Source organism: Streptopelia decaocto, assembly GCF_964273445.1.
Source record: "Streptopelia decaocto genome assembly, chromosome: 6".
Lineage (NCBI taxonomy): Eukaryota > Metazoa > Chordata > Aves > Columbiformes > Columbidae > Streptopelia > Streptopelia decaocto.
Genome location: NC_138660.1, coordinates 50,375,145 through 50,390,714, shown reverse-complemented (window position 1 = coordinate 50,390,714; position 15,570 = coordinate 50,375,145). Strand labels below are relative to the sequence as shown.

General features: G+C 37.1%; 1 protein-coding gene across 2 annotated transcripts in view; it reads right to left on the bottom strand.

Annotated features, from left to right (window-relative positions):
• DPP4 (dipeptidyl peptidase 4) overlaps positions 1–15,570 on the bottom strand; it is a 41,040-nt gene that overhangs the window by 6,211 nt on the left and 19,259 nt on the right. The window contains exons 13-23 of one of the 2 annotated variants that reach the window (XM_082056379.1): positions 13,096–13,200; positions 12,923–12,990; positions 12,677–12,730; positions 12,037–12,161; positions 11,019–11,066; positions 10,519–10,617; positions 8,441–8,510; positions 7,065–7,259; positions 5,989–6,043; positions 3,850–3,949; positions 2,176–2,240 (exon numbers count right to left, since the gene is read on the bottom strand). In XM_082056379.1, coding sequence (XP_081912505.1) covers positions 2,176–2,240; positions 3,850–3,949; positions 5,989–6,043; positions 7,065–7,259; positions 8,441–8,510; positions 10,519–10,617; positions 11,019–11,066; positions 12,037–12,161; positions 12,677–12,730; positions 12,923–12,990; positions 13,096–13,200 — 984 coding nt within the window. The remainder of the gene's footprint in view (positions 1–2,175; positions 2,241–3,849; positions 3,950–5,988; positions 6,044–7,064; positions 7,260–8,440; positions 8,511–10,518; positions 10,618–11,018; positions 11,067–12,036; positions 12,162–12,676; positions 12,731–12,922; positions 12,991–13,095; positions 13,201–15,570) is intronic. The other variant, XM_082056380.1, reaches the window with a different exon arrangement.

Here is a 15,570-nt window from a genome sequence, read left to right as displayed (position 1 = left end):
AGAATTTATGCAACCTTTCACTTTTCAAGCCAGCATTATAGCGGATGCAGTAGGACAGAAAATATATTATGTAGCATGCAAACCTGACAGTACAAAGTTAACCATTCAAAAGTGCTTTAACAGCTTCAGTTAGGAGAGCTTTCAGTACATGCTTTGCATCTACTTGCTAAAAAACATTTAGTTCAGAAAACAGCTCTCACCAGCAGTGAGGGGCCAGGAGGCTGACTATTGGGACTGGGACACTAAAGAAAGGGGCTGTAAGCCAGGAACATGCTGGGCTGAAGTCAGTATGGGTCTTCAGCAACAACAAAATCCCGCAACCCTTCCACTGATGCTACATGAAAAGCAACGAACTCCATTCTCGAGCTGCCCTGCCCCTCCAGGTTTATGCAGAAAAGTGATTTCAGAGTAATACATTATTTGGGGCTTCTAACTATGAATGACGAATTAAATTGCATTTTCCAATCTCTAGAAGCAGCAGTGAAGTGTGACAATCTGATCTGTGTAATTACCCCTCCTCCATCTAGCTACCATTCTCCCCAATTAGTCCGCCGAGTAACACATTTGAAACCTTTAGCTCTTTGGTACTGGCAGTTTCAACGTGGCCATTGCCAGCAATGGATACTATGCCAAGAAAATACGACTCCTGGCTTGAAAGGATTAAACAGTCCTCTGTTGCCATCTGTGCCGTGAAGCTGGTGAATGACTTTGTGCACCCAGAGCGTTAACGTTCGTTCTGCACGACGACAGTAACTTCTATTTACACTGCTACCTCACAGACCTCCTACTGTTCCCACTGCCTTAAAGAAACACATTGGGAAAGAGGCAGGCGGGTGGCTGCTGGTCAGTCCCTGCTGGGCCCAAGCAGCTCACTGGGTAGAACAGGCAGGCGCTCTACCAAGTCTGCCAGCAGTCACTCTCATTGTCCTCAATTTTGACCAGAACATCTGATACAGCAGTTGACAAAACTAGATTACTGTAGTGATACGTCAAAACAGATGTTTCAGTACATATATGTATGTATGTTTTACCATACTTCTAAATCAATGCAAAAACCCTCACTCTGTTTTCAACCCCATGAAACTTAGTTTAATACTGATTGTGTCTTGATGCATTAAAAAATGTCTTCTAGCCTGCTTACCAACCCAAACATAGAGAATGTCCCATCTCTTTTCTTCTGACACCCATGTTTGGTTCTGGCATCACCACGGCTGAACATCCCAATAACCAGGGCACAAAGCACCCCTCAGATCCCTCACAGTTCTCCAGCCGCCACTGTATTTCCTCCCAGATCTGAAATTTATCAAAACCTTACAGAAGGCCTGGGCTGCTCTGTCCTACCCCGATACCTGTGACTTCAAACAGCCCTTGAGGAAACCAAAACCAGCTGGTACACATAAGAGTAAGCCCAACAATTCGACATGTTGTAATGAGGACAATCTACAGATATTTTGCTCCCATTAGAACACCTGGAAATCTCCTCACTTTAGTCATTTTATACCAAACCTTGGACACACTGTGTTTGTGGAGATGAGGCCAGAACTCCAGTCCTGACACTGCTCGTTCTCAGTCGCTTTGCAATTTGTTTGGTATGACCACAGTACAGACAGACTTATTAGGAAACCCTAACAGTATTTAGGAGATTTTGCCTTCCCTGAAAAAAGCTTGCAGATTCCTAAAGCAAGAAGGTTCACACAATATTAATTCAGTTAAATTACATTTCAGAAAGAACTGGAATACATTTGTTTTGGTGGAAATGCTGTTTGAGATGAAGCATAGTTTGCCCACGAGTGTACTAAATTTTAAAACAAATTTGTTTCTTGGTGATTAAAATAAAACAGTTTTTACAGCTTGTTTTACAGTCTGCAAAGTAGCCAAATGGAGCTCAATGTAAAAAAAAAAAAAAAAAAAAAAAAAAAAAATCAAACAAAAAAAAAACCCCAACACACCCAACAAACAACAGAAAACCCACACCATACAGCAAGGAGTGACTGCCTCATGCCAATCAAAACACGAGACTACAGCCTCTAAAAGCACAATGCGACAGTCGTGGCTGGAAAGAAGAAACAAACTTATTTCTTCCCATGGGGAAAGAACTAGACTGCATAAAGAAATAGAGAGTGGTGTAGAAAAGAAAAAACACACTTCAAAAAAATAAAAGTTCTTTCTTCTTACATTATAGTTTTCCAGATTATCAGTTGCTACAGGAAGGCCCATGTATCGCTCTGTGTATATTGAATCTGTAATTGAAAAAAAACAAAACCAGAATATGCTATTTAATTTTCAGTCTGTCTGTCTGTCTACCAGAAATCTCACCCAGTGATACAAACAATAAGAATGCATACTGGAAATTGAAAAGACAAAAAAAGATGAAAGCAGGTTTTCCACAATGAGGCATGTAGGTAACCATCATTATTCAGAGTATTTAATATTCTTGTTGCCATGGCCACCTGAATGCTGAATATTAATAAAGTTCTTTGTGTCAATGTTACCTTTTTGTTATGCTTTCAGTAATCCTAAGAAAATTACTGAAAATCTTGCAGTAAATGACTAGCATTTGAGAAAAATCTTATCTGTATTATCTAAGTATTTACTGCTAAACAAATCTATAACATGAAAATATAAGAGTAGATTAGGATTCAGCTTGGCTCTGTTATATTTAGTCAAAATTAAGTACCTCTGATTTTCCACTGATTTTTCAGCAAATTACTTTATTTTTAAGGTTTACTGCTTTATTTTAAGCCATACAAATCAATGCTCTGTTGCCATATTCTAATGTCCATTTGACTCTTCTTCAGCATTATTGCACTGCCTTTTTTTTTTTTTTTTTTTAAATGTTGAGTATGCATGCCTTTATGCCTTTATAATCCTTTCCTTTATCTAATCAAATAAAAGTGGAATTTTTAGGGATCCTGATCTTAATTTAAAAATATTTTCTGCCATATTGTAATATTAACGTCCAAAATATTATGAAAACATCCCTGTATCCTCGAGGGACTATTGCTAATACCTGGCAGTATGATTTGATCTGTTGAATTAGCCAGAGCACATAATTGCTATTATACAGCTTCTGTGCTAAATGCAGAATGGTAAATTATGCTTATTTAGCATAAGTTTGTCAGGGAAAGCTTTCCTTTGAATGCTTTTGGACAAATCCGAACCAGAAAAATGTCAAAATGTGGTCACATTGTACCAGTACTTATATAATGTTTTTAATCTGGGAGGAGGGCTTCTATAAACTGTATTTATAGCATCATGCAACTACAATCTTACGCACTATAAACTTGAAGCACGTACAGACTTGTTCACTTGTTCAGGTTTTCCTCACATCAAGCTATTCTTAACATTAATTAGATTTATAAAATCAAAATTTTACACTCTAAAAGGAAAAAAGAAATTAAGGCAATTCAAATTCTATTCTGTTACTTTGAGAGAGTATATTACAATGCAAGTTCCATGTAAGCCTTACAGTTCATTCTTGTAAGTGAAGCAGCATTTTGAAGCAGCAAAATCTAATAGCAATGAATTTCTGACACAATACTTGTCTCAGAACATGTGGCAGCTTTGAAAAGCAAACACAGACACATTACAGTAATAATACAAGTATTACAATAATTTAACCTTCAGCGAAGCTTAAAGAGATTACCTGGAATTGTGAATCTGGCTTTTTAAAATGGGAAATAAGATTTAGGGAATTGGTTTAATTCTGAAATGCAATACCCGTGAGTTCACAAAAACAGACCAAGTGGCATTTACATGGCATAAAGTTCTACACTATGAATCAACACTTTGCAGCATGTGCACTGCAAGACATATGGGAATCCTTGTAACGAGGAAGCCATCACATACCATAATATTGCCAACGTGACACGGGGGCAACCGCTATTCCACACTTGAACACGCCGCTTCCAGAGCCAAGCACCATGGAGGTCACATATCCCCCATAAGACTGAGAAGAAAACATTGCTGTTATTTTAGTCGGAAAGAAAAGGATGGGGCCCATCTGCTAAATGGTTCATCAGACGTTTATAGGCTCAACGTTTTTCATATTAATGAACTGAATTCTGAATTTGGGTCAGATCTCACCCAGCCTGCTCAGTGGGGGAAACAGGCACCAAACAGCGCGTGGCAGCTGTGGTGCTGATGAATGAGAACTCGCTGGGGAAAAGGGGTGCGAGTGTCGCTGAACTGTGACTCAGCTGAGGATGACGGCGTTTGGTGGCACCGTGGGCAGCAGCGAAAGACAGGAAGCAAGACACTGCCGAACCGCCAGGGCCCCTCTGCGTGGGGGAGTGGGTGGAAGCAGAGCTCGGGCCCACGACATGCCTGATGAGCAGTGCACCAGGGCATGTGAAAACTTATGGCTCCCTGCGAGCAGGCCTACAGCAGCTCACTTGCTAACTCTCCTCCAAAGTGTCAAGACTGACTGGGGAGCAAAGAATCTTCTGCTTAGTCTGTGGGAGGGACTGTGCAGTAACACACTCCTTACAATGCACAGAAAATTCACTTGCAAGTCTAGTCTGATACACAGCAAGTAAATATCTGACACACTTGAGCATCCAGGCAGCAAGATACCTAAACAATATCAACGACCGCCCAAATGGCTGTCCTCACTATAGTTTGAAGGGGTTACATAGGAAAATGTGCCCACCCACATTCAAAGAGAAGAGCAATTTTTGGATCTCATTCCTGTTGTAAAACCAGATTACAGGCAAATGGAACTGTATGTTAGTTCAAAGCCCTTAAATGTTTGATGCAACTTCAATACTTGGGTCCTTCCAATGAAATCTGCAAAGTAATGCAGGTACTTATAAATACATGGGTTTAATTACTATGTTGCCTAACCTGGTAACAGTAAAGACATTTTACTGCTGAACCTATGGCAAAAAAAAATTAACGTATGCAGTGACAGGCTGACAATGAGACACTGACAGTCTGAAAATTCAAGAGAGAAAGAAAATCTGTTTGCCCACAGGTTCAGTATACACAGCCTAGTGTTCTTCAACTATTCATCCAGAGGCTCATAAGGTGTAAGGTGGGAATGCATTAAGTTCTCTATTTCTGCAGAAAGAACTCCCTTCCACTAAAGTTAATATTACTACACTTGACTTCATACAACACAGAGATGTAGACCATCAGAAGAAAAGCTACTGAAGGCACCACCATATTCATCTTGCCATTAAGCAATTTATTCACTGGTACCTGTCACCAGTAGTGATCAGATTTCAGCTAGCAACTTAATTCAAGACCGTGCATGCAATCCTGCATATACTTAATCAGAGTATGCTTAAACAGAGTACACAAGAATAGTCCCCATGACACCAGGACAAGCCATATAGGAGCCTGGGACAGAGAAATGTTTGGAGTGAATCAAATAGTTATCACTAACACTACATATGCACTTAGCCTTGCAGCTGAGGGGGTGTGTACATGCTATGGAACACTCCCCTCTACTGTCACAGGTTTTAAAGGCACATCAAAGTCACAGAAATCTGGCCTCCGGTTGGACGTAATGCTGAAATAAAATATAGCCAAGCACAACAATATAGCAGATTGAGATATTTTCAAGCTACTAGTAAAAACACAACAACCGTGCCACACAGCTGGTTCATATGTAATTTTATATCTTTTTTAAAAAAAATTAGAGCATTCCAACTAATATAAAAATATATCAGTAAATGCATACTTGGATTTTTTTTTTTTAAATCTTGGTTCATCTTGTACACAGGAACTTGGCAGTATCCCTTAAAATTGTTTTTAATCCATTTAGTAATCCTTATTTCTGTTTCAAAAGCTCCTGAATCCTTGCAAAGGGACAATATATATGGGCGCTTATAAAACGTGCTTCAGTTCAGTTACTGGACTGTGCCATGATCCCAGAGATGCCTCCTTATTAAGCACCCCGGCACCTCACACACACTATAGCACAAAAAATACTTGTTACATTTAAATAATAAGCCAGCCAAACTTAAATATTTGAGTACTTACCCAACCCCAAATAGCTATTCTGTCTTTATCAACAAAGCTCATTTCAGAAAATTTTCTAAAAGCAAACAGAATAATTAAATGTTTAATGGATCGCATTGTACAGACATGCCTATTTTTCCATCAAGTCTGCCTCTTTCTATTGTACAAACATTTCCCATGTCATCACAGTGACTGTATAGGAAAACATAAAATACTTCAGGCACATGTATCTCTAAGAAATTCAGAAAAACATCTGCATACGTCAAAAAAAAAGAATGCTCTGTAAAAGCCCTTGAACCACACTCACTGACATTTGTACTGTATTTGGATCGATTTCACCACTTGCCTTGCCTGGTTTTTCTTCATTAAAAAAAACCACACAAACAAACAGCAAAAAAAAGACACCAACTACCACACAACAAAAACACCCCAACAACAACAAAACAAACACCCCCCTAACAAACAAACAAACAAAAACATGACCAAAAAAAGAAAAGAGAAGCAACACTCAAATTGCCACAATAAAGGACAGGACCTGTAAATCCAGTTAGGATTATTAAAAAAAAAGACAGACTCTAAAATGCTATTTGTTTCGACTCCTTAACATTTTAAAATAAAAAAAAAAATACCCTCCGTAAGATCACTTCGTTGCGATTCTGAGGCATTCATACTGACATCGCTTGGTTTAGGGAGATTCTACAAGCATAAACCAACTGATGAACACAAACTATGATGTAATGGTTGAGGAAATCATGCAAATAACTCAGCCACAACAGAAACTCTCATGAAAAGCTTGGAGTAAAACTTCCAGCTCCAAGTTCCTTAGTCATATGCTCTTCTACCAATGTCACACTATCATCTCTATAAAACCAGAGGTATGGTAAATTTGTATTACAGAATTAACTTTTCTCTTTTTAAGCATAAAATGATGACTTGCCCATAAATGACACACTTCAGCATACAAAATTAATGTAGAATTTAATTATGTTTATGACAGTAATTTCAAGATGACTATTCATAACCTTCACCTTTTTTTTCCCTACACAATAAATAAGCACAAAAAAGGAGCAGTTGCTGACTACTTCACTGTAGCTCACCTGGCTGCTTCTATCTGGTCTTCCACTTCGTATGTTCCCAGTCTTCGGTTTATTGCATGCATAATCTCATCCCCTTGGTAGCCGCTTCCTCTGCCATCGAAGCTGGCCACAATGATCTGCTCGGTGCTTGCAAGGTATGTAGCCCAGTTGATCCGGAAGATGTAATCTACTTTCTGGCTACAGGGTCCTGCATAGCTGGGAGAAAAGTGCCACAGAATTCAGGCATTTACTCTTCATGTATTCTCAAGCATTTGAAATACAAGTATTGACGCCTATTTCCAGCCACTAAAGAAAAGTAAAGTTTTATGTAAAACTGAGCAAACAAGAACAGCATCACTCACTGACTCCAAACTGCTGCTTTGCCTGGACACTAAAAGCAATATGCTTTGTAAAATGCTAGCTGTTAATCAAGAAAGCAGACTGGAATTTATTTGTTTTATTGCTTTCTGCTCTAATAAGAAACTTTGAATATTTTGACTTTAAGTGGCTTATCAGAAATGCAAACCAAATTTTTTTTTGTGCTGGCATATCTAGTCATCTGACTTTCAAATCGATGTTCTTGTAACTATTGCATCCCATTTACCCATGATTTATTTTAGAGTCTGAAATCAAAAAATAGCCTTCATTTAGGAAAATGAAAAAGGTATTTTTCTGCATTTTTAGTGTCTCAGTGTTCCTGTAGTCCAAACAATTTCTTATGAAGGCTGAGGAACAGCAAGCAGAACCGTAATTATAACTTTTTATTTTAAAATATTTGGAAGCACTTGAGCACTATGAAATCACACTCAGTGAGTGCCTGAATGGTAAAATTCTGTTTGCAGTGCACTCCTCTAGTCACTGTTCAACAGAGCAAGAAATGGAAGAGTGGCTCTTATCACTCTATAACCCAGTTTTCAAAGCAAAGAAAAAATGACTAGGAATTCTCTATATCAAGCTTTGTTTCTATATGCTATGGATCCTGACACTTCCAAAGGAATTTCTAACATCAGGATCACCATGAAGCAGAGGTGATCCTGACAAAGGCCCAGGTAAGTCAATACAAATAGAATCAAAGCCAAAATAAGTCTTAAGAAGTACAGAACACTGACTGCTCATTAAAACATTCATCAGGCATACTAAGAAGTATGACAGTACTACCAAATTACATTATATAAGAACGTATCTAACAATTAACTGTCAGTTAAGCATTACATCATTTAATATACAGGAATCTATCATTATTTGGGATACATCTCATTTTCTTATTCCATCTTAAAACTACTTCAAGAAGTAATTAGAAAACGTGACAGTTATGTGTTTCCTGATCTTATTAAGAGCATTTGAAGTAGATGAAAGTGATTATTAACACAACATTGCCATGTTACTTGAAGACTCACACATCAAGGAGCAGAGGGTACTTCTTTGATGAATCGAAATGGGGAGGCAATATCATTTGATACCATAGGTCTAAAAGTGAAAAGAGTTCAACTTAGGTCAGTTTTCCAGTGAAATAATTGCAATTAATACAAGAGCACATTTGAGTCACCCCCTAAAAATAAAGAAGTAGTTTCACCTGAACTGTCCTAATATATACAGGTAAAAGTTCCCAGCTAATTTGATTTTTTTTTTCTAATCTTCTAGAGCTACGTTAGCAGAAAGTCTGGAACTGGAATGCCTATAGTAATTATAATAGTAATAATAATAAAAAAATTTGTGGACTCGCCATGCTTTCTTGCGACATTACGTTATAAGCTTACATGTAAGACTTGATGAGTCTCTACAGTGCTAAATCTAACACTAGCTCAAAAATGTTTCTCTACTCAAATTTCTCCCCCAACACTAAAAAGAAATTCTAAATATTTTGAACCTGCCAGATAGGCTTTGCATGGCAGTTTGTAAAGAACCCCAGAAACATATGCAAATATCTATTATTTCTCAAGCAACATTGAATACAGTTCCATCCACATCACTCCTTCCACCCAAGCTGGCTGAGAGCTGAACATTCTAAATGCACACCATGTAAGTTTTGCAAACCAATTATCTTGACTGTTCACTCATGAACTTCAAAAGACCTAATGTTGCAAAGGAAGCATGAAGCAATGCTGATGGACTGCACTGCACTGCAGTAACAGCCAGAGTGCAAGTCTTAGAGAAATTTGTCCAGGTATGAACATGCAAGACATTCAAACACTGAGAAAATTAACAATCTAAATTGAACACATGAAAATTATAATTTTAATTTTTTTTGCATTATCTGTGCACTCTGTGGTCACACGAGCAGATTTCTTCTTTGATAACGTACATAGAATTGTGACCCGACTTGGAACTTGAAGCAGGGCTACATAAATGGATTTATTTCTCGTATCTGTGACATTAAAAATAGATTCCCCTTACCCAAAAGCTTTTACCCCGAAGAGATGAAGGTGTAAGAACAAAGAGGAATAAAAAGATGAATATACAACTGATAGCATAAAGAACATCTTTAAACCTCCTCTTTTCTGGAAGATTTCATCTTTAGCCCTGGTAAAAATGTGACAGAAATAAGACAGAAAACACAAAGATAAAGAGAGTTATTATATAAATAAGGTAACAGTGGAAGGAGGGAGGCATCAAAAAGATCAGTTAACAATGACTGACAGAACTCAATACAGTTTGTAAAATAAAATTCAGTTAAGAATATTCATTCATTTTATGAAGAGGAAGTTTGTCATGAAGAGAAAAGCTAGTAGCAAAGGCTGGAGCAAGAACAGTTTAGATGAGTACCAGGCTGACCACGGCCAGTCTATCTGATGTTCCATGCCAAGAAGGCCTCTGTACCCAAATGTGCAAATTCAGAGCAGCACCACTAGCCAAGAGGTTTAGGTAGTCTTGGAGCATGAACGTACTTTTAAGAATGTGACTATTCCATCAAAACACTCCCTTACACAAAGTCAAAGGTGATCTTGTCAAAATGTAGCTTCAATGATTTCACAAGCTTTTCCATTTAGATTGTGTCCATATTTTGATAATTACTGAACAACCATTCCACTGTCCCAATCTACTAACACCAACAAAAAGTACTTGTATCTGTAAATTAAAACCTACTTGAATTTATAATTTAATTTAAATTCAACAATGCTTATAAGCTTTGTGCCCCACCCCCAATTTATCTTATTTATTTATTTAACATCGTGTTAGGGACTTCTGTTTTTCAGGTAATTATCAAGGAAAAACAGAGCTAAGCCACTTCATCATGAAAACATCAAGATACCACACTTTGGAAAAAGCGTATTTTAGATAAGAATATTTTGAGATTTCAGGTATAAACAGAATGTTTGTCAATGTAAAAAAAAAAAAAATCTTGTCTTGCTTCTAAGTGCTGAATAACTGCAATAAACCAAACTACACCCAACTTTTCTGTCATGTTTTTCAGCACAAGACCTTGAAGCACTTGGTAAAAAGGGGAGAGAAAGGTAAAACATGTTTTTGAACTTACCATATTTACCAATAGTAATGGAGCCAAATTTTTTTGAAGGCATCTGAATATCTTTCAATGAATTTTCCAGTTTAGTGTTATTTTCTAAGTATCTGAGGACTAAATAACAGAGTTAGAGTCAAAGATTACATACATTATTTTCAAATGCATTACTCTTTAATGATGAACAATTCAATCTGAGTTTCCACATTTTTAATCTAAATACAATTTCAGAAAAACTGTACAATTATCCAGAAAATAAGTCAGACATTACTAACTGGGTTTTTTTTTAGCACAATGTAAAATAATGTTAAATAAACTATGAATAAACGTATGCCAAGCTATATAATTTATTCTTCTGGTTAACTACTAATTACAAAAGCAATTATCTGAACTTTTATAACTTTCCCTTTATAACTGACATTTTCATTATTATACTCAGCAATGAGAACAAAATTTAAAGAAATTTGCAGTGCAATTTTATGGCTCAACACAAATTAAATTTTAAGACAATCCTGTACCTTGATCATCACTGCTTCTGTGCAGAGTAGATACAGGCAGGCCAGGACCTGTTAACAGAGCATGAAACCTTCATTTTTGCACGCTGTCTCAAAATACAACCCTCAAAGTAATTGGAAGTGAGTGACTCATAGAAGCTCAAAACTCCTTTCCGTCTAGCTTGCACAAGCCAGATTTTAAGTTGGTAGGGCCCAAACTCAAGTCACAGGATCCCGTAAAATATTCAGACTGCCTTGCAGGCAAACCACATGATTGAGAGGTACTGAAGAATTAAACTTCTACTCTTCAGCAAATTCTACGTGTTGACTGTGGACCATGGTTTGGAAATCGGTAAGCCTTGTCACACAGACCACAGCAGCCTTCTTCAACCAACCATTTTTATGACCTAACAGAACAATTCCCTCTCTGCTGTCTGTATGTCCTTCTAGCCCATAGATCAAGTAAGATCTTGGCATCTTAAAAAACAACATACATTTCAATTTAAGGGAAATCTTAGAGAAGATTTTATCTTTTCCATTCTCTGATTAATTTATGCCTTGTACTATCTAGCACAAGCACTTATAGGTCAGAGACAGACTACAGTCCCACTGCATAACTGATGTTAATTGGATATATATTTTTTTTATTTTTTTAACAGCACTACCTACCTTAATCTTATTTCCACACATAGAGCACTTCTCTTGACTCAGCTGACTACTTGTCTTGCTCCCTGAGCCTCCAAATTACAATTCTTCTATAGACAGAGCTCCCCGTGCAGCTCTTGGGGAGATGCACAGCAGACAGGAATGTTTTGCACCTCTTTTGGGTCCACCAACAGAACCATCAAATTTCATCCTGTAATTTTTGTCAGGGTGCTTTTAAGCCTAGGAGGGAACGTGTTTTTTCCACTGCCAATGCATTTATCAAACTATATCACCGCACATTGTTATGCAGTGCATATCAAGATCTTGATGAAATGAACTTCCCCACCCAACTAATCAGTGAGTCATGTTTATGTCAGTTAATTCCAGATATACTCACCACGACAATGTAGCTGATAATACTGTGAGTCTTTGCTGAAGGACACAGAATAATACTGGCATCTTTCTTGATTCAGATCACAGCTAACACATTTAGTAGATTTTGGACTGCTTTCCAAGAGCACTCTGCAACGTAGATGAGCTTCGTTTCAGAGATGAAAGACTTTTTTTTTTTTTTTTTTTTACACTATGCTAAACAAATGTATGCTTTTTAATAAGATGACCAAATGATACATGATAAAATTCAGGAGTAAAGTCCATATTGATTTAAAAAGTAGAGAAAGCAGACTTTAAACTTTTGAGTTCAATTAATACTGGAATTACAATCATAGCAAAAAAACCCACAGATGTTTTCTTTAGGGGTTTGCTGCTACAAGATTGGTTGTTTTTTGTCACAATTTCCCTTTATTAACTAAATTTACAGAAAATTATTTTAGCTTTTTTTACAGTTTATACTCCTACATAGATTTTAATTAAATATCTTACATAGAATCCCACATTAGACTATAAACATCCTAATATTTTTATCTTGCAATGCTTTTTTTTTAAATTTCTTCTTCATTATTTTATAAATTTCTTCTTCATTATTTCTTCTTCATGATCTTCTTCATCATCATATGGCAGAAAAAATAAAATCTTACTTATAAAGATTTCTTCCTCCTGGCATGCCACCGTTTTCATTACTAATGTAGTATCTATAAAAGCAAAACATACTGGTTTTGGTAAAATGTTTACAGTACCTTACAATATTAAAAGGATTCTCTTACATGCTTAGATCAGATTTTGAATGAATTAAATGACACCACCTTCCTCTTCTTCCCTGCTTGCTTAAAGCAACTGTTACAAGCCCTCCCGATAGGAATCAATATCTTAATTACAATACTTACAAAGAGCTATTGGTGACAGCTTCTATGCTGATTACTTCCCATTCTCCTTCAGTAATAGGTACTGGAGCCTGGAGGCAGAGGAAAAAGGGAAGGCAAAAAAGTAGAACATGAAATTCCTCAACCACCAGGAGAAACGCAGGTCAGCAGGGACTGTCCTACACCTCATTACCTACCTGTGAGCTATTTATGTAATGGATGTGCTTGTAACCAAACGTATTGCTGATGACTCTGTAGTAGGCAGCGTTGTCAGGTGCAAAGTGAGGGTCAGATGGCTGAAACTTGAACACAAGAGAGAAATGTCTATTAAAGCAAATAACAAAACTCCAAACCTAAAATGATATGTATTGAAACTTCTGTTTAGACATATCAAAACCTAAATTTAAAACAATCCATCACGAACATACCGTAAAGTTTTGCCTACTGACTTAATAGGTAGAACCTGTAGCCACTACCCTACAAATAAACACACTTAAAATATTTTTTCTTGCCCTTTAAGCAGCAGAGCTTTCTGTGTATTCTCTCTGGAAATTACTGATGTCACCCCCACCCACCCACCCTCCCTGAATTTGAAGTCCTGTAGGTCTTCCTAGTTTCCTGCCATTTTAAGAAAAAAATATGTGCATCTGCTTTTAAAGTCACTGCTTTATTCTGTCCAATACCAACATGCAGCTGTAACCACTGCATTACACTGTAACCAGTGTAAACATTGCTAATACATGTTTTCCTTGTTTTCCCATTTAAAACATGTATTTGTAAACAAATTCTTTCAACTCTTATCTTTTTAGCTTGACAGTGAAAAATGTCTGCCTTTATTCACAGAAAATAAGCTGCTTTCCAAGAGGAAATTTTGCTGCTAAGTAGGTGATTATAGAATGCCAGAGAACCCAAACCGGGATGATATTTTCATGAAAGAACTATCCATTTATCAGTTGAAAGTTATGGAAATGAATGGATTCCTTTTGATGTGCTCCATGTGGTACAGAAAAAAAAACAGAGGAATGAAACGGAGCAAAATGAAATAAAAGTTATTTCTGTGACACCTACCAAAAACATCTAAATCTCCATTAAACAATTGACACAACACAATTACCTCTGAAATATTATACCCATTTTTGAAATGGAAAGTGAAACAGAAAGATGTACTGACTCACCTCTGGTCACTCAGTAAGCAATGACAGAACTTGAATCTCCCTAACCCATGTGCTCCAGATATTCTTTCCTTCTTCCCTACCAATATTTTTGAAAAAAATAACCTGGCAAATACTTTCTTAGCTTCCTCCTTATCGCAGTCTTGCTTTTTCAAAGTGTGACTTTCCTTGAACTCAACTGGCAAGCTCTAACTCAGCTCATGACCTGGAAGCCTTACGCAGTAACACAGGCTGTTCTGAGCATTCTTAGATTAAGTATAATTTCATCTCTGTTCTTGAAAAACAAAACCAAAACAACCCAACACCACTATTGCTATATACAAAAAGAGAAGTATATGCCTATATTTTACACACATATGTAATTTACATAAGTTTGTAAATGCACTTACATGAACTGTATATACATAGATGTGTGTGTATACATATATATCATATATAAAAAATATCCCTTATCAGTCAAGTGCCATTTTATCATCCCTAAGTAGATAAGAATGAAAGGAATAAATATATCTTTCCTATCCCCTCTTCAATCCTCCCTACTTTCCACTCCCTTCTCAAATCCAAGGATTAAACAGTGAGATTCTCTTTTTCTTCCAACAGCTCCTAAGATGTGGGTTGTCTCTTTAAAAGAAACAAAAAACCAACAACCTAGTTTAATGGCACAGACTCACATTTTGCCCTCTCATTTTGCACAACTGTTTACAAAGTCTGCAGTTTGATCATCACATTGTCTAATTGTGAAGCCTTTGCTGCAGAGAAGCAAAATGTGTCAGCGTTAAGGCCTTCCTTTCCATATCAAATTTGACAGCAGGTGGGTTGATCTCTCATCTTCATACTGCGGATGATTTCATCCCTGCTGTTGCCTCCCTCTTTGCATTTCTTTAAACTTTCATTTTTTACTTCAGAAGTGAATTAGTGACTAAAGCATAACCAGTGTGTGGAAAATGCGGGAGTGGAAAGTGTACTCTGTGTTCTCATCAAAAACTCTGAAACTCATTTCTCCCTCCAAGTCTGAACTTTGCATCTCTGCTTCACTTCCCCCAGATCTTCTGTGTAGTTCATTAGGTGCCTACTCTCTACCATATACAAAAGGACTGAGAGGCAGCTTGGAAAGCATCATCCAGACAGTAATGGTTGGTTTGGCAGAAGTCTATGAAAATGTTAATCTGGTCAGTTATATGGATCTTGTTCCTAGTTGTCTCCAATGGACATTTTGGGTGGGGGAAAAATAAAAACATTTTTAAAACTCCAAGGAGAACCTGATATACTAAAAATGACTTTTGTCCTCTATGGTTTTCCTCCCATACAATTCAAAGGTCACGGGACACATTTTGTAATAGATTTTATCCCCTAGATAATTCTGGAGGTGGTAGGAATAGCTGACAACTCCCCTAGAACAGAGGCAATTCTGAATCCCACGGTTCCCCACCTATTGCTACCAAAGCAGTAGGTCAAAATTAAAAAGGGGGCTGGAAGGAGCACTCTGGTTTTTGCAAGCTG